The 27275-nt window shown below is 43.0% G+C and overlaps 1 protein-coding gene across 1 annotated transcript in view; it reads right to left on the bottom strand.

The window, feature by feature from the left end:
• The window catches only part of ADAMTS17 (ADAM metallopeptidase with thrombospondin type 1 motif 17), a 161780-nt gene that overhangs the window by 7410 nt on the left and 127095 nt on the right, over positions 1-27275 (bottom strand). The window contains exons 19-22 of the mRNA XM_087972857.1: positions 17160-17319; positions 12476-12611; positions 4897-5101; positions 1433-1585 (exon numbers count right to left, since the gene is read on the bottom strand). Coding sequence (XP_087828983.1) covers positions 1433-1585; positions 4897-5101; positions 12476-12611; positions 17160-17319 — 654 coding nt within the window. The remainder of the gene's footprint in view (positions 1-1432; positions 1586-4896; positions 5102-12475; positions 12612-17159; positions 17320-27275) is intronic.

Below are 27275 nucleotides of genomic sequence, written 5' to 3'. Positions count from 1 at the left end.
TCTCCCTCTCTCCCTTCCCTTCCCTTCTCTCCCCTCCCTCCCTCCCTCCTTCCTTCCCTTCCTTTCTCTCCTTCCTACCTCATTCTCTCCCCTTCCCTTCCCTGCTCTCCCCTTCCCCTCCCTCCTTCCTTCCTTCCTCTCTTTCCTACCTCCCTCTCTCCCCTTCCCTTCCCTTCCCTTCTCTCCCCTCCCTCCTTCCTTCCTTCCTCTCCTTCCTACCTCCCTCTCCCCTTCCCTTCCCTTCTCTCCCCTCCCTCCTTCCTTCCTTCCTTTCTTTCCTTTCTCTCCTTCCTATCTCCCTCTCTCCCCTTCCCTTCCCTTCTCTCCCCTCCTCCTTCCTTCCTTCCTTCCCTTCCTTTCTCTCCTTCCTACCTCCCTCTCTCCCCTTCCCTTCCCTGCTCTCCCTTCCCCTCCCTCCTTCCTTCCTTCCTCTCTTCCTACCTCCCTCTCTCCTCCCTTCCCTTCCCTTCCCTTCTCTCCCCTCCCTCCTTCCTTCCTTCCTCTCCTTCCTACCTCCCTCTCCCCTTCCCTTCCCTTCTCTCCCCTCCCTCCTTCCTTCCTTCCTTTCTTTCCTTTCTCTCCTTCCTATCTCCCTCTCTCCCCTTCCCTTCCCTTCTCTCCCCTCCCTCCTTCCTTCCTTCCTCTCCTTCCTACCTCCCTCCCCTTCCCTTCCCTTCTCTCCCCTCCCTCCTTCCTTCCTTCCTTTCTTTCCTTTCTCTCCTTCCTATCTCCCTCTCTCCCCTTCCCTTCCTTTCTCTCCTTCCTACCTCCTTCTCTCCCCTTCCCTTCCCTGCTCTCCCCTTCCCCTCCCTCCTTCCTTCCTTCCTCTCCCTACCTCCCTCTCCCCTTCCCTTCCCTTCCCTTCCCTTCTCTCCCTCCCTCCTTCCTTCCTTCCTCTCCTTCCTACCTCCCTCTCCCCTTCCCTTCCCTTCTCTCCCTCCCTCCTTCCTTCCTTCCTTCCTTCCTTTCTCTCCTTCCTATCTCCCTCTCTCCCCTTCCCTTCCCTGCTCTCCCCTTCCCCTTCCTTCCTTCCTTCCTTCCTTCCTTCCTTCCTTCCTTCCTTCCTTCCTTTTTCCTTCCTCTCCTTCTCTCCCTCCCTCTCTTCCCTTCCCTTCCCCTTCCTTCCTTTTCTTCCTTCCCCCTTCCCTCCCTTCCCTTGATAATCATTTTTAATTCTTAGTGTGTTAACTAAATTAAAACTATTGTGGCTTTTATTCTATTTGGTTTGCATGCAAAATATGTATTTAGTTATTGGTCTTTATTCTTATGAAAAGCAAGATGTAAATGAACAAATGTATTTCTGTTCCTCACACTAATGCAGGAATTACAAACTAGAATTGGAATGAAATCATATTCAAAAGACATACTGATCCAAAGCACCAGCTTCAAATTATATTTTTGTATTTTTTTTTTAAATAGCAGATTGTCTGACCTTGGACCATTCTCCGGTTTTCCATTCATAGCATCCTGTATGATCTTCGCACTCTTCTTCGTCCCTCGGCCTTGTGGCTGCGTCACACTTTCCTTGTGAGTTGGTACACATGACTTTTCTCTTCTGTTTTCCCCTTCCACAATCAGAGGAACACTGCAAAAGAGGGCGTTGAAATTTGGTTGCATTGAGCTTGAAATATTTGAAGCCGTTTCAGTTTTAAAGTGTTCCACATTTTCCAAATGTGTCTCAAAATAATCTTCATGGATTTTTCACAGGAAAAAATATATACACTAATGTTAATGTCAGATTGTACTATATTTAAATTTAAATCAAAAGATTACTTAAATTAGATAAGCATAAAAAGATTATGCATTGTGTTTGGAGAGAATGAGCTTTTCCCAGTACAATTGTAGCACATATCTACTTAACACATCAGGGCTGATCTTAAATCTGTTGCACACATGTGTTCTTTGGAAGAAGAACTGAGATTATATATTTTTCAGATTAAGCAGAACTTTACACTATTAGTTTCAGTTTGGTCATAACTGATTATAAACTTAATTCTTTCAAACTTAGCATGTTGGATAAACCAGACTGGATGTAAATCAGAGGTGGTATTCAGCAGGTTCTGATCAGTTCTGGAGAACCAGTAGTGGAAATTTTGAGTAGTTCGGAAAACCAGCAAATGCCACCTCTGATTGGCCCTGCCAACCCCATCTCTTCTCTGCCTCCCATTGAGTCCCAGCTGATTGGCTGAGTCTTCTTTGGTTGCCCTGCACAGGAGAACGGAGCTGGAAAGCAGGTTAGTGGGGTGGAGAGGGAATGGGATTTTGCAGTATCCTTCCCCTGCTATGTCCACCAAGCCACACCATGCCCACCAATTCACACCACGCCCACCACACCACACCACACCACGCCCACCAAGCCACACCCACAGAACCAACAGTACATTTTTTTTGAATCCCACCACTGATGTAAACCCTTAGGGATCTATGGCCATCAGGAGTTTAAGTTAGCCTGTTCTGCATAATGGCAACATCTCTTAAGTAATAATTTCATTAAGCATATCAGCATATAAAATACAAAATAAATGGAAGTAATGGGAAAATAGGGGAGGAAAATGGGAGGAAAAGAAATGTACGGTAAGAGAAAGAAAAGAAAAACATTGACTTTTGATTCTTTTTAGCACAATAGAATAAGACAGTAACATTACAGCCTCAACTTTTTTTTACTTTTACACACTAATACATACTAGCCATTTTTTAAAACAACAAACTTATTAACAAAACCCAAAGTCAGTGTTTCCCTTCCTCTTCCACATCTCAAGCACAACATCCAGAAGCAATTTCCAAGCAGAAACAAAGCTGTGTTCTTTTCTCTGACTAAAGCAGTTAATTTAGCCATCTCTGCTAATTCCATTACATTTTCCGGCCATTCATCCATTGCAGGAATCAAAAGCATCTTTCTGTTTTTGGAACATCCCTTTTTCTTAACCAATTCTAAAGAACTGTCAAGGGGTCATCATTGGTATTTGGTAAAGGAATCCTAATCAAAAGACCCAATATTCTTTTTCTGTACAAATCATGTTTCACTCCCCACCCTTCCATGGATCACTGACGAACAGACTATGGACCGAATAAATAGACGAAGATAGGAGATCTCTGTGAGTTCTTTTCTGAACATGCGCCAAATACAGCATCTCCATTTAGAGGAGTCCAGTTTAGAAGCATGTCTTAGCATGATGATCATTGCAGCGAAGGGCAGATCTCAACATGCATAGCTCACCATCTTTCTTAGAAAAGAAAACGTTTTTAAAAAGCCATAATCCAGGCAGACGTGACTGCAGACCCTGTTCAGGGCATGAGTGACAAGTGTTTTATGAGCCAGCTTGCAAGCAAACATGCTCTGAAACACTACAGAACAACTGGAAAAATGACTTTAAATTTCTCTCCCTCTCTTATCCATCCATCCATGGAAAGCCTAGTATCTAATTTCATGACCTCCTCATGAAAATTATCTTTGTAGTGCAAAAGCATACATGTAAACTTTGGCTGGAAGGCTTATTTAATTTATTTGATTTTTAATTAGTGTCCTCCTCTCAAAGTCCACAATTCCCAGTGGGAAGCCACGGCATTTTAACTGACCTATTGAATGTTCAGTTGTGTTTGTTCCAAAGGGGTTTTTTTCTAAAAGGAAACTGGAGTTTCTTGGGTTTTTGTTTACAAACTTTGAAAATGTTGCGCTTCTCATCCAAGAAGCTTCTTCACTTTTGGAATTGAAGAAGCTTCTTGGATGAGAAGCAAAATCTTTTCCAAGAAAAATCCAAGAAACCCCAAATGCCTTTTTTGAAAAAGCACCTTTGGGGCAACCATAACCTGGGTGGTGGAGAATCTCCACAGGCACTTAAGGTGGACCTTTGACTCAAAGGCTAAAAACCGAACTGCCAAATGACCCATTGTACAGGGACAACAGAGGGGTGCTAACCTTCTGAGATGGGCTAGCTTGGAAGGGCTCTAAACTGTACATCCCCAAAAGCTTGCATCTCCCAGTACTTCAGAGGAGCAATGGCATTTATTTATTTATTTATTTTATTTGTCAAGCATGTGTTAGTTAACCAATATAAGTATAGGCATGATTATGAATACATGAAATGGATACGAATAAAAAAGAAACAATAGGACAGGGACGGTAGACACGCTGGTGCGCTTATGCACGCCCCCTTACAGACCTCTTAGGAAAGGGATGAGGTCAACAGTAGACAGTCTTAAGTTCAAGTTTTGGGGGTTTGGGGAAGAAACCATGGAGTCAGATAGTGTATTCTAAGCACTGACCACTCTGTTGCTGAAGTCGTATTTCCTGCAATCGAATTTGGTGCGGTTTCCCTTGAATTTGTATTTATTGTGTGCTTGTGTATTGTTGTGATTGAAGCTGAAGTAGTCATTGGCGGGTAGGACATTGCAATGAATAATTGTATATACTACGCTTAGGTCGGACCGAAGGCGGTGTAGTTCTAGGTTGTCTAAGCCTAAACTTTCAAGTCTGGTGGCATAGGGTATTCTGTTGCAAGTAGTGGAGTGGAGGACTCTTCTTGTAAAATATCTCTGGACTCTCTCGATTGTATTAATATCCAATATGAAATGCGGGTTCCAGACAGTTGAGCTGTATTCGACAATTGGTCTAGCAAATGTTTTGCATGGTCTAGTTAGTAGTACAATGTTACTGGAGAAAAAGCTATGCAGGATTAGGTTAACAACTCTTTTTGGCTATGTTGTCAATAGAGATGAGAACTCCAAGGTCCTTGACAGAGTGGGGGTCATCTACAAGGTCATATTTATTGTATTTGTTTATATTATTGCTGTTGTTACGGTCCTGCACTTTGTGTAATCTGAACAAATTAACTTTAGCAAATATTTAGCTACATATATCCCAATTATCTGCCCTTCCTTCTATCAGACTGGGAATACCTTAGACCATTCTGAAGCTTCCCAGATGGAAAGGCAGTCTCGGCCTTCGCAGCTCTGTATTGTTGCTGGCTTGGGACCAAGGCAGTAGAGATCTCTTGTGTTGACATAGCTCCCATTCTGCAGTTGATAGACACATGTTACTTCCCGATGCTGGAGGCCTTTGGCACAAGTTGAAGAGCAAGGACTCCACTGTCCTGTGACCCACCTGTTCGAACAATCAAGAAAAGAATGCCAGGACCGTCACAATCCTTGTAAGTAAGAGATACTAGATAACCCATGACCCATTGGGTCATTGTTTCAGAGCTATTTGCTTATCAGATTCCTCAACATCTTTAACAATGGCAGAGCTTCTAATGTATTGGAAAGGTTCTTAATAATTCAGACTGTCCTGAATCAATAAATATCCAGACTTGACTATAGGAAACATTTTATGACATGGATAAAATGGGTAAAATGTTTTATTAAATATTCCAGATTCCATGGGAGTCATGGGTTTAGGATTTTGGACACAAGTTAGCCTGTGTGAAGTCCCTTGGTCAAAAATGACGAACCATTTCTAAATGGGGTTCACACACAAAGAAACATGAGAGTTTTAGCAGAATATAGATTCGGTTTCTGCTTTATCACAGGGCAGATGTGATGCTCAGTCTTACTATGCAATTACATGATCTCAAAATCTGCCCATATCCAATTTTGGGGGCTCGGTTTTTTGAAAGCAGAATTAGGCCCCATCAGTTGGGAACCTGCAGGGCATGGGGGCATGCCTCAATCTCATGTTGCATCCATTGACAACTTCTGAAATCAAGTGCTTCTTCCCAGGATTGTGTGGCAGCTGCGAAGGGCAGCTGGGTGATCCTGGGAAAAAATACAGTTGGGTAAATGCATTATTCACTGGTGCTACCTGAGTGTCCCCCACTCTGAGTGCCTTTTGACTCTGAAGTGCTTCACTGCTTTATTACAAATACACACAAATTTAATTCAATTTTTTTTTTTTTGCAATTATCAGATGCTTCTGAAAACATCTGGTTGCTCCTTGGATGATTTAAATGTGATCTACGGTTCTAGACTAGGGTTCCCCGAAGTGGACAAGGTCAACCCCCAATGGTTGATAGCAGTAACTGTGAGAAGGATCTTGGAATCTTAGTGGACAACCAGCTAAATATGAGCCAGCAGTGTGCAGCAGCAGCCAAAAAAGCCAATGCAATCCTAAGTTGCATTAACAGAGGGATGCAATCAAGATCAAGGGAGGTACTCATATCACTTTATAAAGCCTTAGTAAGACCACACCTAGAGTACTGCATCCAGTTTTGGTCACCACACTATAAAAAGAAGTTGAGACTCTAGAAAAAGTACAGAGAAGAGCAACTAGGATGATGAGGGGACTGGAGGTGAAAACATATAAAGAACAGTTGCAGGACATGGCTAGTCTCATGAAGAGATGGACCAGGGGAGACATGATAGCAGTGTTCCAATATTTGAGGCATTGTCACAGAGAAGAGAGGGGTCAAACTATTTTCTAAAGCACCTGAAGGCCAGACAAGGAACAATGGATGGAAACTCAACAAGGAGAGATTTAACTTGGAGATAAGGAGAAACTTTCTGACAGTGAAAACAATCAACCAATGGAACAACTTGCCCTCGGGAGTTGTGGGAGCACCATCACTTGAAACTTTCAAGAAGAGACTGGACTACTATCTGTCAGAAATGGTATAGGGTCTCCTGCTTGGGCAGGGGGTTGGACTAGATAACCTACAAGGTCCCTTCCAACTCTGATTATCTGTTATCTGAGTCTCCAAGAGGACAGTAAATGTCTGGGGGTCAGTAGGTGGCCGATAAACGATAGGAAGTTGATTGGGGGTGATAATTTTGGGTGTCTTTGTAGAGCTCCATTAGCTTGAGGAGCTAACAGTGAGACTGTTACCCAGGATCTGATGTCAGCCATCAGTAAGAGTTACCTTGAATTGTCTATTACTACTATTATTGTTTATAGTACTATTAGTTAGAATAGTGATTACAAAATGCTTGTCATACAATACTGTACATGCCTGGGGGCTGATTAATAATCTGAAACTTTATGAAGGGGTCAATGAGTTGAAAAGTTTGGGAGGGGTCCCTGTTGTAGACTATGTCTAGAGCCTAGAACAGGGACCAATGAGCTGTGGTGGCGCAGTGCTTAGAATGCGGTACTACAGGCTACTTCTGCTGACTGCTGGCTGCTGCCAGCAGTTTGGCAGTTCAATCCTGGCAGTTCAGTCCTGGCTCAAGCTGGACTCAGCCTTCCATCCTTCTGAGGTCAGTAAAATGAGGACCCAGATTGTTGGGGGCAAGAGGCTGACTCTGTCAACTGCTTAAGAGCGGGCTGTAAAGCACCGGGAAGCAGGACATAAGTCTAAATGCTATTGCTGTTGCTATTGCTCTTCAACTTTTCATCAATCTGCTCTTCCAGGTTTCCCAGACACTATACACTAGTCTCTTAACAGATCTAAGCTATAAAGCTGGAACTTCTCAAAGCAAGCCTTAACTGACAGTTATGATGAAAAGGAATGCATCTGATAAATGCTGTTATGGCACCCATTAAGTACTTAGGGCAAATCTGTTCTGAAGGCAGCTTTCCTCTCTGATTTGAAAAACTTCATGTCAAAAAAAAGCAGTTAGAGCCCTAGATGTGGGGGAGCATGAAATAAAGCATGAAAAACCACTCCCTTTTGGGGAAGTTAAAATTCTAGATTGTTGTTTGAGCCTGTCAACCTGATTGGCAATCTCACTGCCACCTCCACCACAAAGCAAAGTCATCTTTGTCTTCGGCCTGCTTCTAAAACACCCAGCAGCACAGGAATTAAGCTACAAGGAACGGTTTGCATGGGCAAAGACCGTAGTGAGCCACCCAATTAAAAGAAAATTAAACCCAGGAGCAATAAAAATTTAGGGCTTTGGTTAACCATGATTGGCTGCAAACTCAAATCAGATGGGTGGCGGTGGTGTATAGCACTATGGGTGGGATGGGGAGAGAACGGCATCGCTTAATTTATTGTCATGCCTCAAGAACACGAAGGTTGCTATGCAGACTTGGGCCGATGGCGGTATTGTAGCTGAAGGAGATCTATAGCTGCCCAGAGAGAGGAAAAAGTAGTTTGTGACTTTGATGGAAGGGAAAAGAAAGGCAGCTGGGAGAAAAAAAAGACAGACTCCCCCACTTTTTTTTCCAGTTCAGTGGTGTGTAAGAAAAGATGGGAAAATGGGCTCCAGAAGAGCCAGGAATTCTGAAAATATGGGGAGAGAAATGCAGGGTTTGGGATCTGCTCCTTTCAAGAACTCATTGCAAAGCTGCTAATGGAACAGGATGATTATTGTTTACTCAAATTCAGAATTATAGAATATCAGAGTTGGAAGGGACCCTGGAGGTCTTCTAGTCCAACCCCTTGCTCAAGCGGGAGACCCTATACCTTCCACTGATTAATTGTTCTAACTGTCAGGAAATTTCTCCTTAGTTCTAGGTTGCTTCTCTCCTTGATTAGTTTCCACACAGGACTTCTTGTCCTGCCTTCACATGCTTTGGGGAATAATTTGACTCCCTCTTCTTTGTGGCAACCCCTCAAATATTGGAAGACTGCTATCATGTCACCCCTAGTCCTTCTTTTTATTGAACTAGACATATCTAATTCCTGCAACTGTTCGTCATATATTTTAGCCTCCACTCCCCCAGTTGTCCTTCCTGTTCTTCTCTGCACTTTTTCCAGAGTTTCAACATCTTTTTTTCTTTCATAGAGCTTATAAACAGTGGTTTGCAAGACATCAGAATGGCTGAATTTGACAGCAGGGGCTGAAGGAAAAGCAAAGCAATGGTGTGGAAACACAGCACCAAACATGAACTGGGTCAAAGGAGGTCAAAAGATGGTGGTAAAAGATCACGAATTTGGTTGATAGACGGAAATAGGATCCAATGCTTTCATCAAACAGACATAAGCAGCAGTGCTGTCAATGTACAAGCTTCATCTCTTCGGTTCATGTGTGCACCATATGTCACACACACAAAAACAAATACTTTTGTTTAGTTGACAAACAAGCCATAGCTTAGTAGCATATGTGAACTAAGTAGGGATTTGTTCATCTTGATTCTATTCTCCATGCTCCTTTGCTTCACAAAAGTTGGCCTTGCTGAATATCATTTGTCTGGTACCCAGAAAGTCCCAAATAATTATCTTACTATTAGTGAAATTTAGGATAAAGAAACCACAAATTATTAGCTAAAGGAGGATGAAGAATACAAGCTGAAGTAGCACCGACAACAAATGTGGATTATACAAGCAATACGTCACCAGATCCACTTTACAAATTCTCTAAAATCGCTGAAGAGCTACCTTTACATGTTTAATTCATAAAAAACTAACAAAAATAAAAAGAGGGATTCTGCTCCAAAGAATCTTAATCTAAATCTTAAAAGCCAAGCACCTCTAAAAACAGGTAGGACTTCCATTGTTAGAGGAGCTTTAATTTTAAATGGTTGTATCTGGGGATGATGGCAACACTTAAAAACTATGTCTTTAATAATAACAGCATTTAAAAACTAAGCACACTGAGTGAAATATACAATTGCAAATTTCTGCACAACATCTTGCATGAAGTATTTAACTCTGTATAATCTTTTATGGACTTTTTTTCTCCTACTTGAACTTTTACACTGCAGGAAAGGACAACTAGAAGCAATCCCATTTAGCACCCGCCTTGTTTAATGAATGCTTGCAGTTACAATGATGATGAAAAAGTAACTTTGCAATCAACCCATGCATTTATAACCTTTGTAGGTTGGTAAAGCAAAGGAAAACTGAAATAAGACCATAAGCACCATGTCTGTGTTTGCTTTGATTAACGTCTGAATGGCCAATCCTAATTTTGGTTGCTAAATGAGGATTATCCGTATTGCAATTGTAGAGCTGGATAATCAAAGAAATCATAACAACTTTTGAAGAATTGAATATCAAAGGGTCAGACACAAACGTTTCAGATCTTAAGGGTAAACCCCGATCTCTCTTTCTGGTGACTATCATGTTTAACATCCCAGATTTACTCTGTAACTCTATCACAATGTCAGACAGCAGGCTAGAAATTATAATCCCTGTTCTCCTTTCCTACAACTCATACAGAAAAAGGCAGAGCATGAAGTGAAAAACAGAAGAACTTACTTTAGGAATCCTATAATAATTCCACTTGAACTTGGAAAACAAACTCAGAACTTCTGAAAAGAAGATATATCTCTTTATTTAAAAAAAGCCTCTATCCATGGTGAAAGAGAATGTCTCTTTAAGATGTTCTCGGTCAACGAATATGCCAAGCATGCATTTCTAATATCTGGGTGGGCAAACAGAAAAGGAAATTTAAATTCTATAAAGATGAAAGGAATGCGCTTCAGAAAATGTTTCCATTTGGCAACGTCTGAAGTGTGAATGTTTGGTCAACCTGGAAGGAATGAGAAAATGCTGAGCAGGGTGTGGCCAATTTGAACCATTGTCTGGCTATGTGCGTCTAGCACATGAATCAAAAACAGTGCCACTCTTAGTTGCCTGACCTCTAAGGTGACCATAAGCTCCGTCAAAAGACATTTTAGAGGTCAGTAAGATTGCCTTGGTTATGGGCACTTGTCCACTTAGCTTCTAAGGGTGGACCAGTAGTTATTTTATGATGTTGAAAAAAAAAGGCTTCCATTATGCACAGCTTCTAATTGTCTATCCTGTAGATCAGGGGTCCCCAACCGCCGGTCCGCGGACGGTACCGGCGGAACAAGCCTTACCGGGCCGCTGGTTGCTGGGCGCCGCCATCTTTTTAAAAAAGCGCTTCTGGTGAGCTTTTCCGGGTAGAAAGCTCACCGGCGCTGTTTCGTCATAAAAGATGGCGGCGCCAGCGCTTCGGTGAGCTTTTCCGGGTAGAAAGCCATTTCTACCGAAAAAGCTCACAAGCTCGCGCGCTCTCTTTTGCAACAGCTGCTGCTCGATGACGTCACCGAAGCGCCTTTTCGTCATAAAAGATGGCGGCGCCCAGTTGACGCCGCCGGGCGCGGCGCCAGCTGATGTCGGAACCGGGCCGCGGCGTCGAAAAGGTTGGGGATCCCTGCTGTAGATGAAGGGACGCAATCAGTGTGAAGATCATATCCTTCACTCTGTTTCTGACCAAATAGCAAATGAACATCTTAGCAGACAAAAAGTGTCACTGGGTAGACGAAGAAAAAAACCCAAGATGGAGCCCGTTTAACATAATTATCTCAACTTTGGTTATTGTTTGACCAGCTGATGAATCAAAACTTCTATTACTAGAAAGTATTAAAAGCAGTTAGAAGTCTCTATCCAATGGCTCTTATTCTTCAGTGCTTCAAACTCTACTGATATTTAATAGGTGTAAGAGGCCCCTTGGTTGTAATTCCAAAACATCTGGAGCATCACTTGAACACGGTCGGCATTGACAAAATCACCAGCAGTCAATTGCAAAAGGCAGCTTTGCTTGGAGTAGCTTACATCCTGTGAAGGTACCTTGAGCATCATAAAACAACATCTGGCTATCCCAGGTCCTTGATGCAGAAAAATGGCAAATCCAGTAGGAACATCTGGATGAATGCACACTCAACCATAATAATAATGGAACTGAAAGCATGTCGCTCTTGAATAATTACCATGGGGCATAGGGCTTGTCTATTCATAAAATGGTTACAATGTCTTGTATTGGTGATCTCCAAATGCCTTTGCTAGAAGGAAGATTGGTGATTAGCTCCCAACACCTTTCTTACCTCACTAGGAGGGTCTCTTTCAGCCCCAGGTCATTTCATTTTTTCTAGATAGGTACCCACAGACCTAATGATGTTCATGAAGACCCCAAATATAAGTGTTTCTTTTGGGGCACAAAGGTGACCTCCGTCCTTGACCTAGATTACAGCTTAACGGAGTTGGAAGGGTCCTTGTAGGCCATCTAGTCCACCTCCCCCTTGCTCAAGCAGGAGATCCTACACCCTTTCTGACAAATGGCAGTCCAATCTCTTCTTGAAAGCCTCCAGTGATGAAGCTCCAACAACTTCCGAAGGCAACTTCTGTTCCATTGGTTGATTGTTCTCACTGTCAGAAAGTTTCTCCTTATTTCTAGGTTGAATCTCTCCTTGATCAGTTTCCATCCATTATTCCTTGTCTGGCCATCGGGTCCTTTAGAAAATACCTTGATCCCTTCCTCTCTGTGGCAAGCATTCAGATATTGCAACACTGCTATCCTGTCTCCCCTGGTCCTTCTCTTCACTAGACTAGCCATGCCCAGTTCCTGCAATCGTTCATCGTATGTTTCAGCCTCCAGTCCCCTCATCATCCTGGTTGCTCTTCTCTGCACTCTTTCTAGAGTCTCAAGATCTTTTTTATAGCATGGTGACCAAACCTGGATGCAGTACTACTCTAGGTGTGGTCTTATTAAGGCTTTATAGAGTGGTATTAGTACCTCACTTGATCTTGATTGAATCCCTCTGTTAATGCAATTTAGGATTGGCTTTTTTGGCTGACACCACACACCTATTCCAAGGGGAAAGTATTTCTGATTTTTGCAATGAGCTTCTTACCTGGACTGGCAAGGATGGGCATTACACCTTCTGACTTGTGGCTCAGGACGAGTTGCCCGCTGGCAAGCGCTGTTGTTCACCAACATCATAGTTTTGTTAACAATCTGGGTGCACGACACAATGGTTTTCCTTTCCCCTGAATGCAAAAGGAAAGAAAGGAAGGAAAGAAGGAAAGAAAGAAGGAAAGAAAGAAAGAAAGAAAGAAAGAAAGAAAGAAAGAAAGAAAGAAAGAAAGAAAGAAAGAAAGAAAGAAAGAAAGAAAGAAAGAAAGAAAGCAAGAGTCATTCTGGCAAGGCAGAGCTATTTATTAAAATATTTATCTGTTGTTGTTTGGCAGTGGATTTTTAAATTTCAGAAATATTGGTGCAGCAGAAAATAGCGGAATCCTACTTGGCTATAAGCAATTTGCCAGTGTGGTTCCCCCCATTTATTTATTTTTATTTAGCGTATGGCAAATACATGGACTTATAGTGGTTCAAAAGTTAATCTCCAGTCCACCCAGCCATTCAAGGACAGGATGGTCTATGTTGAAAAAAAATCGGATATTGGGCCGGCGTAAACTCTTTTTTTAAAATAAAAATTTTATTTGGGTTTTCACAAAACATAATACAAGTTAAAAAAAAAAATTTTTTTTTGAGAATAGCATGGTCCCGGGTTATCACTTCTCCATACAGACACAAATTCAATTTCATATTCATCTTTGTGTTCTGTTCCATATCTTATTACTATTTTAACATTTTCTCAATAATTTTTCCCTTCCCTTAGTTTTCTCAATCTTACTTTTAATTATCTAATTTCTTTCTAAATTCAATTATATATATATCTTTTTCTAAGTTTCAATACCTTTCTAGTCATCATATTTATACTTTTGTCTGTCCTGTTTCAATTTCATATTTTCTTTTCTCATTAAACAATTTTTTTCCTTGTAGTTACTAATTGGAGTATGACACCTTTGTATCTTTTAATTTTTATCCATTTAACTCTTATTTAAACTTCAATTTATGCCTTTACAATTAATGTTAGTTATAATCTTTGACATCTTTAACATTTCTTTTCAATAGGATATCATACTTCTAGGAACACTTATAATATTTCCATAATTTTTTCATGTTTCTTTCATGTTCCTCTTCACTTAAATTTTTATAACACATTTATAATAATTAAAATGTTCCCCTCCTTTCCTAATTTCATTCTCTCATTCTCTTTATTTCATTTATTTATTAAACATTCCATTCCATTACAATGAGTATTTTATCTATCATTTTAATCACACTTGTTTCAAATTTTCAAAGTTCATTTCTATTTCTAATATAACAATACTATCTTATGTACCCTTGCAGAATCCCCCTTTCAATTAAGTTTTCACCCATTATCTCTGTGTCTTGTACATTTTCCCTGTTTCTCTATGTCCTGTTTCTGTCCTTTATAATTTCTTTTCCTTTCCCTCTTCTTCTCCCTTCCCTTTTTAACCCCTTCTCTCTCTAATTCTGATTCTCTCTTCTGTAACCCTCTCTTCTGTTTCTTCCTAATGTTGTAATTACTTTTCAAATTATTCTCTTTTTGGGTTGTTTTTTCAGATCTTAAGTTTTTCACTCTCTTTCCCCCCTTTCCTTTCTTTTCCCCACATAGAAACACTTGGTCATTGAAGATGGCTTCTTCTTTGTCTACAGGCATTTCTTGTTGTTTCTTAGTTCAGGATCTTCATTTCTAAAAATTGAAATACGAAGCCAAAAGAACCTCTTCCTTCTTGTGCATCTTCTTTCTGTTTTTTAAGTTCCATTCTCAGTTCTTCCAAGAGTGATACCATTTTAAAAACTTTTAAACAACCACCTGATTAATTTTAGTCCTTTAGACCCAATAGCCAAAAATCCAAAAATCACCAAGTAATCCAAATAATCCGAAGCTGTTTCTTCTTGCTTCTTTTTTCCACTTTCTCTTCCTGGGGTTCTCTTATCTTGTTACAAAATTTCAGTTAAAATGTATCGTTTAGAAATCTTGTGAAAGTTTCACTGTTAATTCCTTTCACTTCCAGGTGGTCTCCTCCATTTTTCCAGATCCCACTTGTTTTTTTCCTTCTTTTAAAAGTTTTTGAGAATCCAGAAATCTTTATTATCCCTTTGACATTTTATTTTCAGCATTAAATGCCTATTAATGTCAAAGTGGATTTTTTTCCAATTTCTTGCTTAAGTCTCTTAGCTGTCAGTATAGGAAAAGGAGAAAAAAACCCAAATCTTTTCCCTTTTCTCTCTCCTTCGCAGTTTAAAAATCTTCTTAGGGAACAATGTGATTGTTTTGTTTTTTTAATAGTTTCAATTCCAGGGTACCTTATTTGTTGCTCTTGTTGTTTGACCTGATCAACCAAAACGTTCTCTTCTTATCTTCCTCCTGCACATTCTTTTCCGGTCGAGTTCTTCTTTGTGGTGGCCATTTCTGACCACCGCTACAACCGCCTTCGGGAAAGGGAGTAATGACCAGCTGGGGAGGAGAGATACGGCTCTCCTCAACCCTGCAGTCAGTCTCCCCCTTCTTCACCACCTCTACGGGGTGGCTTAGCCCCGAAACCAGCCAGCTCGGGGCGCTCCAGCGGCGAGCACGGATCGAAACTGCGCAGAGATGTGGTTTCGGTCTGTCACCAAAGAAGCTCAAACCGGAAGTCGGGAACAATGTTGTTCTTTATAATTCAAAATCCAGGGTACCTTGTATTGTTGTTTTTCCAGTTCAACCCAGTCAGCCAAAAGCTTTCTCTTCTTATCTTCCTCTTGCACATTATTTTCCGGTTGAGTTCTTCTTTAAGGTAGCCATTTCTGACCACCGCTGCAACTGCCTTCAGGAAAGGGAGTAATGGCCAGCTGGGGAGGAGATATGTGGCTCTCCTTGACCCTGCTGGCAGTCTCCCCCCCGTCTTCAGCACCTCTACAGGGTGGCAGTCCCAAAACCAGCCGACTCGGGACGCTCCAGCAGTGAGCACAGATCGAAACTGTGCACGGTCGCAGATTTTGGTCTGTCACCGAAGAAGTTCAAACTGGACTCTTGATGGACTTTCGGACACAATGTGATGGATATTTTGTCGAGGAGCACCACAGTCACACTGAGGGGTAGAGATAAGACTTCACTTAAACACGGAGTCCTGGCAGACACCATGTTGGGCATGGATCCCATTCAGAATTGACCAATGCTGGTGAGAAAGGTCAAAATTCGCACCTTTGGTGTAGGGTCATCTACGTAACTGCCTGTATCTGGGCAATCAGCAACCCATTTGGCTTTCCACTGTGTGTTTTTTCCCCCTCCAAAAATTACTACTTTGCAAAGTATTCACTTAGGAACCTGAAGCAAAAACAGATCATATGACATATTTCTTGGCAGGCAAGTCTCATGTTGTTCCTCCCATAATGTAATAGTTATGGAGCAGTTTGGGGAGCCTGTGCTTTCTACTTAGGTGGAAGGAAGATTTGATTGTCTCCAGCTCATTGCCTTGAATTTCTGATTCCTCTCCAGGCCAGTTTTGTCTGATGGAAAATGTTTGATCATCAATCTTCCCAGGTCAGTCAATTCAAGAGATATAGAGCTCAGTAGGGGGAAAAAAAGAGTTTGCATTCCAGATCAAATGCTGAGATTTCCAGTTACAATAGTCTCAGGTTGCTGGATTAAAGAATTTTTTAAAAAAATCCAGGCTTCTTAGGTGTCTTCATCAGAGATGATAGCTTCAGGATTGAGTGGGGATCCAGGGGATCCATCTATGATGGCTACATCTTGGCTTATCCAGGGGCTCCATCTATGATTCACAAGAGGTCATCAGGATTGGCTTAGCTATGGGCATCCCAAAGGTGCCTTTTCAAGAGGCAATTGGATTTCCTGGTTTTTCTTTGAAGACAGATAACAAATAACAGATAATCAGAGTTGGAAGGAACTTTGTAGGTCATCTAGTCCAAACCCCCTCTCAAACAGGAGACCCTACACCATTTCTGACAGATGGGAGTCCAATCTCTTCTTGAAAGTCTCCAGTGATGAAGCTCCCACAACTTCAGAAGGCAACTTCTGTTTCATTGGCTGATTGTCCTCACTGTCAGAAAGTTTCTCCTTATTTCCAGGTTAAATCTCTCCTTGTTCAGTTTCCATCCATTGTTCCTTGTCTGGCCTACAGATGCTTTAGAAAATAGCTTGACCCCTTCCTCTCTGCAGCAGTCCCTCAGAAATATTGGAAGACTGCTATCCTGTCTCCCCTGATCCTTCTCTTCACTAGACTAGCCATGCTGAGTTCCTGTAACCGTTCTTCATATGTTTTAGTCTCCAGTCCCTTAATCATCCTGGTTGCTCTTCTCTGCACACTTTCTAGAGTCTCAACCTCTTTTTTATAGCAAAAAAGGTGTAAAATTTTGCTTCTCATCCAAGAAGCTTCTTCAGCCCTCAGAGCTATCCTATCCTATCCTATCCTATCCTATCCTATCCTATCCTATCCTATCCTATCCTATCCTATCATACTTTGAGATCTACCATGGTCCAAATGCTGAACAGTAAGCCAATTGTCTAAAAAAAAAACTGTAGTCCCGGAATGAAACTAGTATACATTTTTATTCCCAGCAACTAGGTCTCATTTGGCTGTAGTTTATAAATAATGGAAGTCACGTTAACAATTCCAGCTAGCAGGTAGGAGAAGCAACTCTCTGGATAAATCAATGGACGTTACCTCCTCCACACTGTACATTGCAATCTTCCCATCCACTGTGCGTCCATATGTACAGCGATTCCTGCTGATGTTCTGGCTCACTTCTATTTTCAGTAGAATAATTCACAGGGATGGTATATTCATAATGTATCCCATAGTTCTGGTCATGGAATAACAGTACCTGGTTGAAAGAACCAATATTTATTTATTTGTTTGTATCTTGCCTTTGTTAATTTTATTTTTTTTTACAAATAACTCAAGGAAGTCAACATATCCAACACACCCTCCTCCTCCTATTTTACCCACAACAGCCACCCTGTGGGACAGGTTGGGCCAAGAGAGTGACTGACTTTTATGCCTAAGGTGGGACTTGAACTCAAGGTCTCCTGTTTTCTAGCCCAGCCCTAACCACTAGACCAGAGGTGGTGTTCAGCAGGTTCCAACCAGTTCTAGAGAACCAGTAGCGGAAATTTTGAATAGTTCAGAGAACCAGCAAATCCCACCTCTGACTGGCCCCACCAACCCCATCTATTCTCTGCCTCCCATTGAGTCCTAGCTGATCATCTGGGTCTCCTTTGGTTGCCCTGCACAGGAGAACGGAGCTGGAAAGCAGGTTAGTGGGGTGGGGAGGGAATGGGGATTTTGCAGTAACCTTCCCCTGCCACTCCCACCAAGCCACGTCACACCCACAGAACTGGTAGTAAAAAAGATTGAATCCCACCACTGCACTAGACCTGTGATGGTGAACCTATGGCATGTAGAACCGCTCCGGAGCCTCAATGGGTGAAACTGCAGGGCCGGCCGGTGCCTCGAATGCCCCCCTTCTACCTCTTAGCACCCCTCTGCTGCCACCCTTGGGGACGCTAAGAGGTGGCAGGGGGGCAGCCCTTCGAACGCGGCTGCGGCGGCACATAACGTGCCACTGCTTCCGCATTGGAGGCGCCAGCGCCGGAGCGTTACTACAGTCAATGGGTGAACCTGCAGGGCCGGCGCCTTGAACGCCTCCCTGCTGCCTCTTAGCATCCCCAAGGGGTGCAGCAGAGGGGTGCTAAGAGGCAGCAGGGGGCAGTGCGTCGAACAAGGCCACACGTAACGTGCCACCGCTTCCGCATTGGAGGCACCGGCTCCAGAGCGGTGCTACAGTCAATGAGTGAACCTGCAGGGCTGGCACCTCGAACGCCCCCCTGCCACATCTTAGCATCCCCCTGCCGGCCACCTTCCCTCTTAGCACCCCCCCTAAGGCATCCCACCTTCCCCCAGGGGGCAGTATCGCCCACTTTGGGAACCACTAGACTAAGGCAATGACCCCAAGTTTTATTTCAATGGGAGGAGTCTATGGAAGTTCAATTGCTTGGATATGTTTTTTTTATATATTTCTTTAAAAACTAATTGTACTATAACTTGAAATAGTCCTGGTAACACTCCTAAAAACCAAACAGCAGCATGTTATCCCAGAAACACAAGCCAGATTCTTTGATTATGCAGCTGGGAATGCTAAAATAGCATATTTTGACATTAATAACTCCCCAACCTTGTTCTCGTTCCACATCCCATCAGTTGGGAGGGGCACTAATTGACCTTTAGCAAAGAAGAGTCATTAATCAACTTCTAGATCAGTTTTCCAAACTTGGTGTGCTCCAAATGTGCAAATTCCAGTTTTTCCTAGCTGATATGTTTAAGACTAAGCTATAAGAGAAGTCTGGCAACTGAAGTTAACCACACAACCAGAGAGTACCAGTTTAGGAAAGGCTATTTTTGTATGAGGCTGTTATTTTCTTCACCTCAGAGACATTTTGAGGATTTAGGATTTAATGAGCTGTGTAAGGTTGTTTCATGGTCTTTTCTTCTTCTTCTTTTAATGTCTGGAATACTCTACCCGACTCTGTAGTTTCTTCCCCAAACCCCAAAAACTTTAACCTTAGACTGTCTACTATTGACCTCACCCCTTTCCTAAGAGGTCTGTAGGGGGCGTGCATAAGCGCACCAACGTGCCTACCGTCCCTGTCCTATTTCTTTTATTTTTCTTATATGTACCCATTTCATGTATTCACAACTATGTATACACTTATACTTATTATCTTGTAAACAATTGGCAAATCAAATAAATAAATAAAATATGCTGCTCTGGATGCTATTCTATAAACAATCAAATGGTCAGAGCTAAATCAAGAACTCAAATGAAATTCTGGTCCTGCAGCAGGGGTGGGATTCTACCTGGTCGGTCTATAGAACCGGTTGTTATGATTCTGTGCAGTTTGGAGAACTGGCAAATCGTGCCACTGGCTGGCCCTGCCCCTCCTCTCCCTGGCCACTCACTTCTTTCCTGGTATGCATGCCATCCAACTTGTCTGCCTTTGGTAAGTTGCTATTTTTCCCCTGACCATCAGCTGTTCTGCTGTGCCGGGAGATTTAGATTAGCTAGAAAGCAGGAAATCATTGGATTTCTTGCTTTCTAGCTAATCTAAAAGCAGAGCTGAACCTTCCTTAGGACTGAAGCCAGGGGTGGGATTCAAAATTTTTAACAACAGGTTCTGTGGGCATGGCTTAGGTGGTGGGCGTGGCTTGGTGGTGTTATTGGCTGGGTGTGGCCAATTCAATATCACTCACATCGAGACACGCATCTCTTTGCCTGGCTTCTCATGACTGTGGGGATGCTGCAACAGTCGTAAGTGTGAAAAATGGTCATAAGTTACTTTTTTCAGTGCCATTGTAACTTTGAATGGTCACTCCATACAAGCAAAGTACCAGCAAAGGAGGGGGAAAAAACTCCAGAGACATTCCTGAGACAGGAAGTCTAGTCCTGCCAAGAATGTAATAAGGGTTAACGGAGAGGCAGTTTCTGTAAGCAACACCAGAATGTTTCCTTCCTGCCTTCCTTACAGGATTAGGCCAGTAATTTCTTCTAACCACCAGTTCTCCAAACTGCTTAGAATGTTAACAACCGGTTCTGGCAAATAGGTGCGAACTGGTGGAATCCCACCCCTGACTGAAGATTCTATTTTTCATTGCAGACTCAGGCAATAGATTGCAGAATGGTAGATCTCTGAGTGAATCTGTGATTCTGTGAGCAACTCAATCTGCCTGCCTGCTTTGCCTGATTTTGGGTAAAAGTTGCTCTTTTTAAAAATAAAAAATTCATTATTTACATACATGGTGTGTTGTGAGTTAATTTTGTGAGTTTGCTTGCAAGCAAATTTTATATGACAGACTCAGGCAATAGATTGCAGAAAGGTAGATCTCTGGGTCAATTTGTGATTCTGTGAGCAACTCAATCTGCCTGCCTGCTATGCCTGATTTGGGTAAAAGTTGCTCTTTTTTTTAATAAAAAATTCAATATTTACATAATTTTTTTCAATATTTACATACAAGCCCCATCCAGCCATTCACGTGATCACCAAGCCACACCCACAAATTAGGCCATGCCCACAGAACCAGTTGTTAAGAAATTTGAATCCCACCCCTGTCCTGCAGGGGACATGGTGGTTAGAACTTATCTTAGAATAGTTCCAACTTATTCATAGGAATTATCCCCAAATTAAATACAACAGAAGGAAATTAAATAAACATATGAGGAATATGAGAAGGAGAACTTGTGACCATGAATTTCTTCTTCCAACCAGAAGACTTTTGAGCAACTCATGAATTCAGATACCTTTAATGGGCCATGTTTACCTTTATGTAAATAAATTATGCAAATAAAACATTGCTACTAATGGAGTAGAAGCTTGTAGGTGATTGAGCTTAAAGCACCTAAATTAAAGGAATCAATGTTTTAGCAGTCATGCTTTTTTTTTTTTAGATAAACACCTTTGTTGCAGTGATAGATTCAATTTTTTTTACTACTGGTTCTGTGGGCGTGGCTTGGTGGGCATGGTGTGACTTGGTGGGAATGACTTGGTGGGTGTGGCAGGGGAAGGATACTGCAAAAGCTCCATTCCCTCCCCACCCCACTAACCTGCTTTCCAGCTCTGATCTCTTGTCCAGGGCAACCAAAGAAGACCCAGCCGATCAGCTGGGATTTGGGAGGCAAAGAATAGATGGGGCCGGGGCCGGTCAGAGGTGGTATTTGCTGGTTCTCCACTACCGATTTTCCAGAACTGGTCAGAACCTACTGAATTACCACCTCTGCTTTGTTGGGGGCTGAGCTCAGAATGCCTGAAGGTACGTTTCTGACTTTAGACCAGATTGGAATTAAGGATGAGCAGGCAGGGGGCAGGTCAGCAGTTTGGCGGTTCCAATCCCTAGCACCGCGCAATGGAGTGAGCTCCCATTACTTGTCCCAGCTTCTGCCAACCTAGCAGTTCGAAAGCATGTAAAAATGCAAGCAGAAAAATAGGGACCACTTTGGTGGGAAGGTAACAGTGTTCCTTGCACCTTCAGCATTTAATCATGCCGCCCACATGACCACGGAGACGTCTTTGGACAGCGCTGGCTCTTTGGCTTTGTAACGGAGATGAGCACCATCCCCTAGAACTGGAAACGATTATCACGTATGTGCGAGGGGAACTTTTACTTTTACCTTAGGCAGGGGACAGAGTCTTTCTATCCTGCTAAGTGGCACGGGTGCAATTAATACAGCCATTAAGAATTTAGAAGCCACTCAACAAACTGAAATGAATACAGAAATGCAGCATGATCTAATATGTAGTATGGAACTTTTCCAACTAATCTAAGTCATCTGTAACTGCTTTCCCCTCTCTGAATAAGAAAGAAATCAAGTGCTGGCTTTGATGGAATGATCTTGAATTGCAAAACTTCGGGAGTAGAATGGACAGCGACACTCTCTTAGCCTTTGAGTGATGTTTTGAGGATGCACTTCAAAGAGAGGATGAGGTCAGACCGAAGAAGCTGATGGAGCCATGGACAAAAATAAAATGTGATTTAATGAAGCATTAATTTCAATCAAGCTAGTAAGATCATTTCCCACACATTTATTTAATGTCCTTCTATTGCGTTTAATTTGAGGACAATTCCTGTGAATATGTCAGGAGAGAAAGATAAGTTCTAAAGCACCATGTCCCCTGCAGGACCAGAATTCCATTTGCGTGATTGACTTAGTTCTGACCATTTTCAGGAGGGTGGCTACCAATAATCCATTTTATGTGGGAGGCATGGCAGAGCAAAGTAACCCTTTGACAGATATTCAGCCTATTGCTTTTATCCAAGAGGTGAAAACTGCTTTCCTGACTCATGATTTTAAAAACTGGTAGGAAAAAATATATATAGTTACACTGATGCAAGGATTCAGCAAGCCCTGGTAGGTCTCCCCCATCTTTGGCCTTGTAGTGTATTCAAATACAGACTTCTAATACTACATTCCTATTGGTTAGTTAATACAGCGTAACGATTGGTTAAGAACAACAAGTTCCGATTGGCCGCATAAGCGGCGGGAAGTTTAAACACATGCCATTGGTTGCAAGCCGCGAGCAACCGCTATAAAAAGGGCTGCCGCGGCTTGACTTCAGTTGAAGTTACTGGTTGCTAATAAAGAGCTGATTTCAACTCCGGTATCCGAGTCTGCTTTGTCTTGGTGATAGATCACTGGCGACGAGGATGGGATCGAAGGGACAAAGACTGTAAGCACGTGGCAACGATAGCCGAAGGACCAACGAGATGGCCGGCAACAATTCGCCACCCGCACCGTTCAACCCAGCCGAAGAAGACTGGAAGTCATACATTGACAGATTCCTGATGTTTTTAGAAAGCAACGAACTGCAAGGAATCACTGACCAGAGAAAGAGAGCCGTATTCCTAACGCATTGCGGCCCGACTATCTTCAAAATGGCCAAGGCATTAGCAAGACCAAATGATGTTAAACAGATGGCCTGGCCAGACCTAAATCGGATGCTGAGAAACAATTACGCGCCGGTCATATCCAATCTCATTAGAAGACACGAATTCTACAAGCGCAACCAACTAGAAGGTGAGAGTATTGGAGACTTCGTAGCAGCATTAAGAGACATTGGGGGGGCATGCGAGTTACTCAACATGGATGAAGCCATGAGGGATCGCATAGTCCTTGGACTAAGAGACGCAACCCTACAGAGCAAACTGCTAAACCGACCCAACATCACCGCAAACGAAGCCATTGCTGAAGCAACGGCCGCTGAAGCCGCAAAGAAGTCTGCAGCAAAAATGAAGCAGATGAATACAACGAACAGTCCGAGCTTGAATAAAGAGAAGAAAACAGAGGGAGCCCAAAAGCACACTGCCACAACCTCTCACCATGAGGATATCGAATCATCAACCGATTCCGAAGACGAGGAGGTAAACAGACTCCATTCAGAAAGGAACCGGAGAGAGAGACGAGGGAGAAAACCTGAATTTCAGTGTGCGGGTTGCGGCGGAAACCACCCGAGGTCTGAATGTCGATTCTTGGATGCCACATGCCAGGCATTGTGAAAAACGGGGGCACATTGCGAGGGTCTGCCGAAACAAAAAGAGCTATAGTCCAAAGAGACATGGCAGTATCCCCCCTCCCCAGAAACAAAGAAAGGCCAACCGGAAGTCGCTGGAGCCGAGATCATAGAAATCAACGGCTCAATGAAAAGGAAGAAATGCATCAGACAATCACTATTTGGACGGCCAGAACAACAAACACTAAGAAGGTTCGAATCAATGTCCTGATAGAAGGCGAGCCATGTGAGATGGAAGTAGACTCCGGTTCGTATTTATCAATGGTATCATGGAACACAATAAAAAGTTTGATAACAGACATAAAATGTAGAGAACTCGAAGAGCAAAGCCTGATCATCAAGGACTACCAGGATAACAAGATACCAGTAGTGGGACTGGGACATATCAAAGTAAGATTTAAAAAACACACCGAGATTCTTCCATTAACCATTGTTGACAGAGATCGCCCCAGCCTGCTCAGGTTAGAATGGTTCGAACCGCTCGGAATCGAGGTGACAGGGATCAACAGCGTCACCATGACGGACTGGGAGAAAGATCTGATGGAGGAATTCCATCAGTAATTGACGTATTCGACAGGACTTTAGGCAAGTACCGTGGGACCCCTATATCATTTAGCTTAAACCCGAACGTAGCCCCCATCAGGCTTAAAGCCAGACGGGTACCATTTGCACTAAGACTAAAAATTGACGAGCAACTAAACAAAGCTCATCGCTCAGGGGGTGCTAGAGCTAACCGACCATGCCAGATGGGAAACCCCAATTGTGACTCCTATAAAACCTGATGGGTCCATGCACATCTGTGGTGACTATAAGGCCACCCTGAACCATGCATTGCAACAGAGCACATATCCCGTTCCGGTAGTCCAACACCTGTTGCATTCATTGGGGAGAGGAAGGATTTTTGCGAAGCTCAACCTCGCACAGGCATATCAACAATTACCCGTTGATCCTGAGACAGCAGAGGCGCAAACCATCGGTTGCATAGAGGAGCCTTTAAATGCAATAGATTACAATTTGGTGTCAGCGTGGCCCCTGGCGTTTTCCAGAGCCTAATGGAACACCTCCTCCAAGGATTAAAAGGGGTGGTTCCCTACTTTGATGATATACTAATATCAGCCGAAAACAAAAAACAACTAAAAGACTGATTAAGGGCAGTTTTGGCAAAATTTAGAGAAGCAGGACTCAAAGTTAAAAAAGAAAAATGCCAACTTGCCACAAACCAGGTCGAGTTCCTGGGATACCTTATTGATGAAGCAGGAATCCACCCCACAAAAAAAAAAAAAAAAAAAATACGAGCAATAAAGGAAGCTCCCAGACCCAAAAACAAAACGGATTTACAAGCATTTTTGGGACTCATTAATTTTTATCATGTCTTTCTGCCACAGAAGGCAACAGTAGCGGAACCACTGCATAGACTCCTCGATAAAAAAACCATTTGGAAATGGGGCCACCAAGAGGAAACAGCATTCCAAAAAATTAAAGACTTAATCACATCAAAATCTGTATTGATCCAATACAGTGACACACTACCTCTAACTGTCACCTGCGACTCTTCGCCCTTCGGCATAGGCGCAATACTTAGCCACACACTACCAGACAGCAGAGAAGCACCGATCGCCTTTTATTCCAAGACGCTGTCCAAGACCGAAAGGAACTACAGCCAATTGGACAGGGAAGCCTTGGCAGCCATCTCGGGGGTGAAACGTTTCCACGAATACCTATACGGTAGGACATTTTCTTTAATTACCGACCACAAACCGCTATTGGGCATCCTAGCCGGAGACAGGGCCACCCCCAATATCCTGTCCCCAAGAATGACAAGATGGTCAGAATTTCTTGCAGCCTACAATTACAAACTCATTTATTGCCCAGAGAAAGCCATACCCCATGCAGACGCATTAAGCCGCTCACCACTACCAGATCACGATGACGACCCAGCTTCCACCACGCAGACCCTACAAATTGAAATGATTCCAAATTGGCCCATCACCGCATCGGACATCGCAAGGGAAACGGCTAAAGATGCACTGATGGCCTGAATACTGAACTGGGTGGCACGGGGTTGGCCGGAAAACATAAAAACTGAGACTTTTAAACCTTTTAAAAACTGAAAAACTAAATTATCAATTGAAAAAGGGTGCATTTTGTGGGGAGACCGGGTGGTTGTTCCACAAAAATTACAAGAAGACGTACTAAACATGTTACACGAAGGACACCCGGGCATGGTAAAGATGAAGTCCCTGGCCAGAAGCTACATTTGGTGGCCAGGAATAGATAAAGACATTGAAACCTGGGTTAAAACATGTAACAAATGCCAATCATCCAGACCCCGCCCCCTTCAGCACCGGTTCTTGACTGGGAGACACCCAGAGGCCCCTGGTCAAGAATCCATATGGACTTCGCCGGCCCCACAAAAGGGTATACTTACCTAATCATTGTGGATGCCTATTCCAACTGGTTGGAAGTCGTCATCATGAATTCAACAACAACAGAAGCCGTCACCAAACAACTTAAAAAACTTTTCGCCACCAACGGTCTACCAGTAGTAGTAGTATTGGACAATGGGCCACAGTTTACAGCCTTGGCTTTTGAACAATTCCTAGCAGAACATGGAATAAGACACGCTTTGACAGCACCAGCTCATCCGGCGGCGAACAAAAGAGCAGAACGCATGGTTCGTTACATGAAAGAAGCATTAGAAAAGCTTGACGGAAATGACATGCAAGAAAAAGTCAACACCATGTTCACCATCCAACATATAACACCATGCATGGCAACAAACGAGAGCCCGGCTGAACTGTTGATGGGAAGAAAGTTGTGTTCCTACTTGGATAGACTGCACCCCACTTACAACCCCGAAAAGCCACCAGACTCTTCCAGTAAGTACCGCTCTTTCTTACCAGGCGACTTAGTATATGCAAAAAATCTTACCGGAGAACCATTGTGGTTACCGGCAACAATCACACAAATCACTGGCCCTCGTTCATACCGGCTAGAAACAGCTGACGGCAGATCATGGAAACGACACATCGATCAATTACGGTCACGACACGTCGAACGAAACACCAAAGTTCCCCGAAACATGGAACAAACATTTTCCCAAGCACCCCCAGATAATAATAAAAAATCCAGAGGGGAGGAAACCCTTAAATAATAAAGAAAATGAAAATCATCCGGTTACAAACCACCAACCAGAAACCGAGAACCCAGAAAAAAATAAAAATCACGATTAGAAGACTTCGAGAAAAGAGAACTGAAGGAACCCCAGGAAAGAAGCAGCCAAGCCGACTCTACCTGCCCACACACAATGCAGGGAGACCACGCCAACCATCCAATCAACCCAACAAGGCGCGGCGAGAGCCCAATCAACCCAACGGTGGGAGCGGCATGGCTGAGGCACCCTTCCAGGAGGTTCCTAGGAGAAGAACGGGAAGGACAGCAGGCCTGTCCGAACCGGTGGAGACCAACACAGGGACTGAAGTGCGCAGGTCAACTAGGACTCACAAGAGCCCCGCCTACCTGTGCGATTATGTCACGTAACGTTGGAGAGAACCAAGAGGGGAGGGGTGCAGTGTATTCAAATACAGACTTCTAATACTACATTCCTATTGGTTAGTTAATACAGCGTAACGATTGGTTAAGAACAACAAGTTCTGATTGGCTGCATAAGCGGCGGGAAGTTTAAACACATGCCATTGGTTGCGAGCCGCGAGCAGCCACT

Source organism: Notechis scutatus, chromosome 11 (genome assembly GCF_049901735.1).
Source record: "Notechis scutatus isolate UNSWTSFEM ecotype Mainland chromosome 11, rNotScu1.2, whole genome shotgun sequence".
Classification (NCBI taxonomy): domain Eukaryota; kingdom Metazoa; phylum Chordata; class Lepidosauria; order Squamata; family Elapidae; genus Notechis; species Notechis scutatus.
This window is presented reverse-complemented; position numbering and strand designations above follow the sequence as displayed.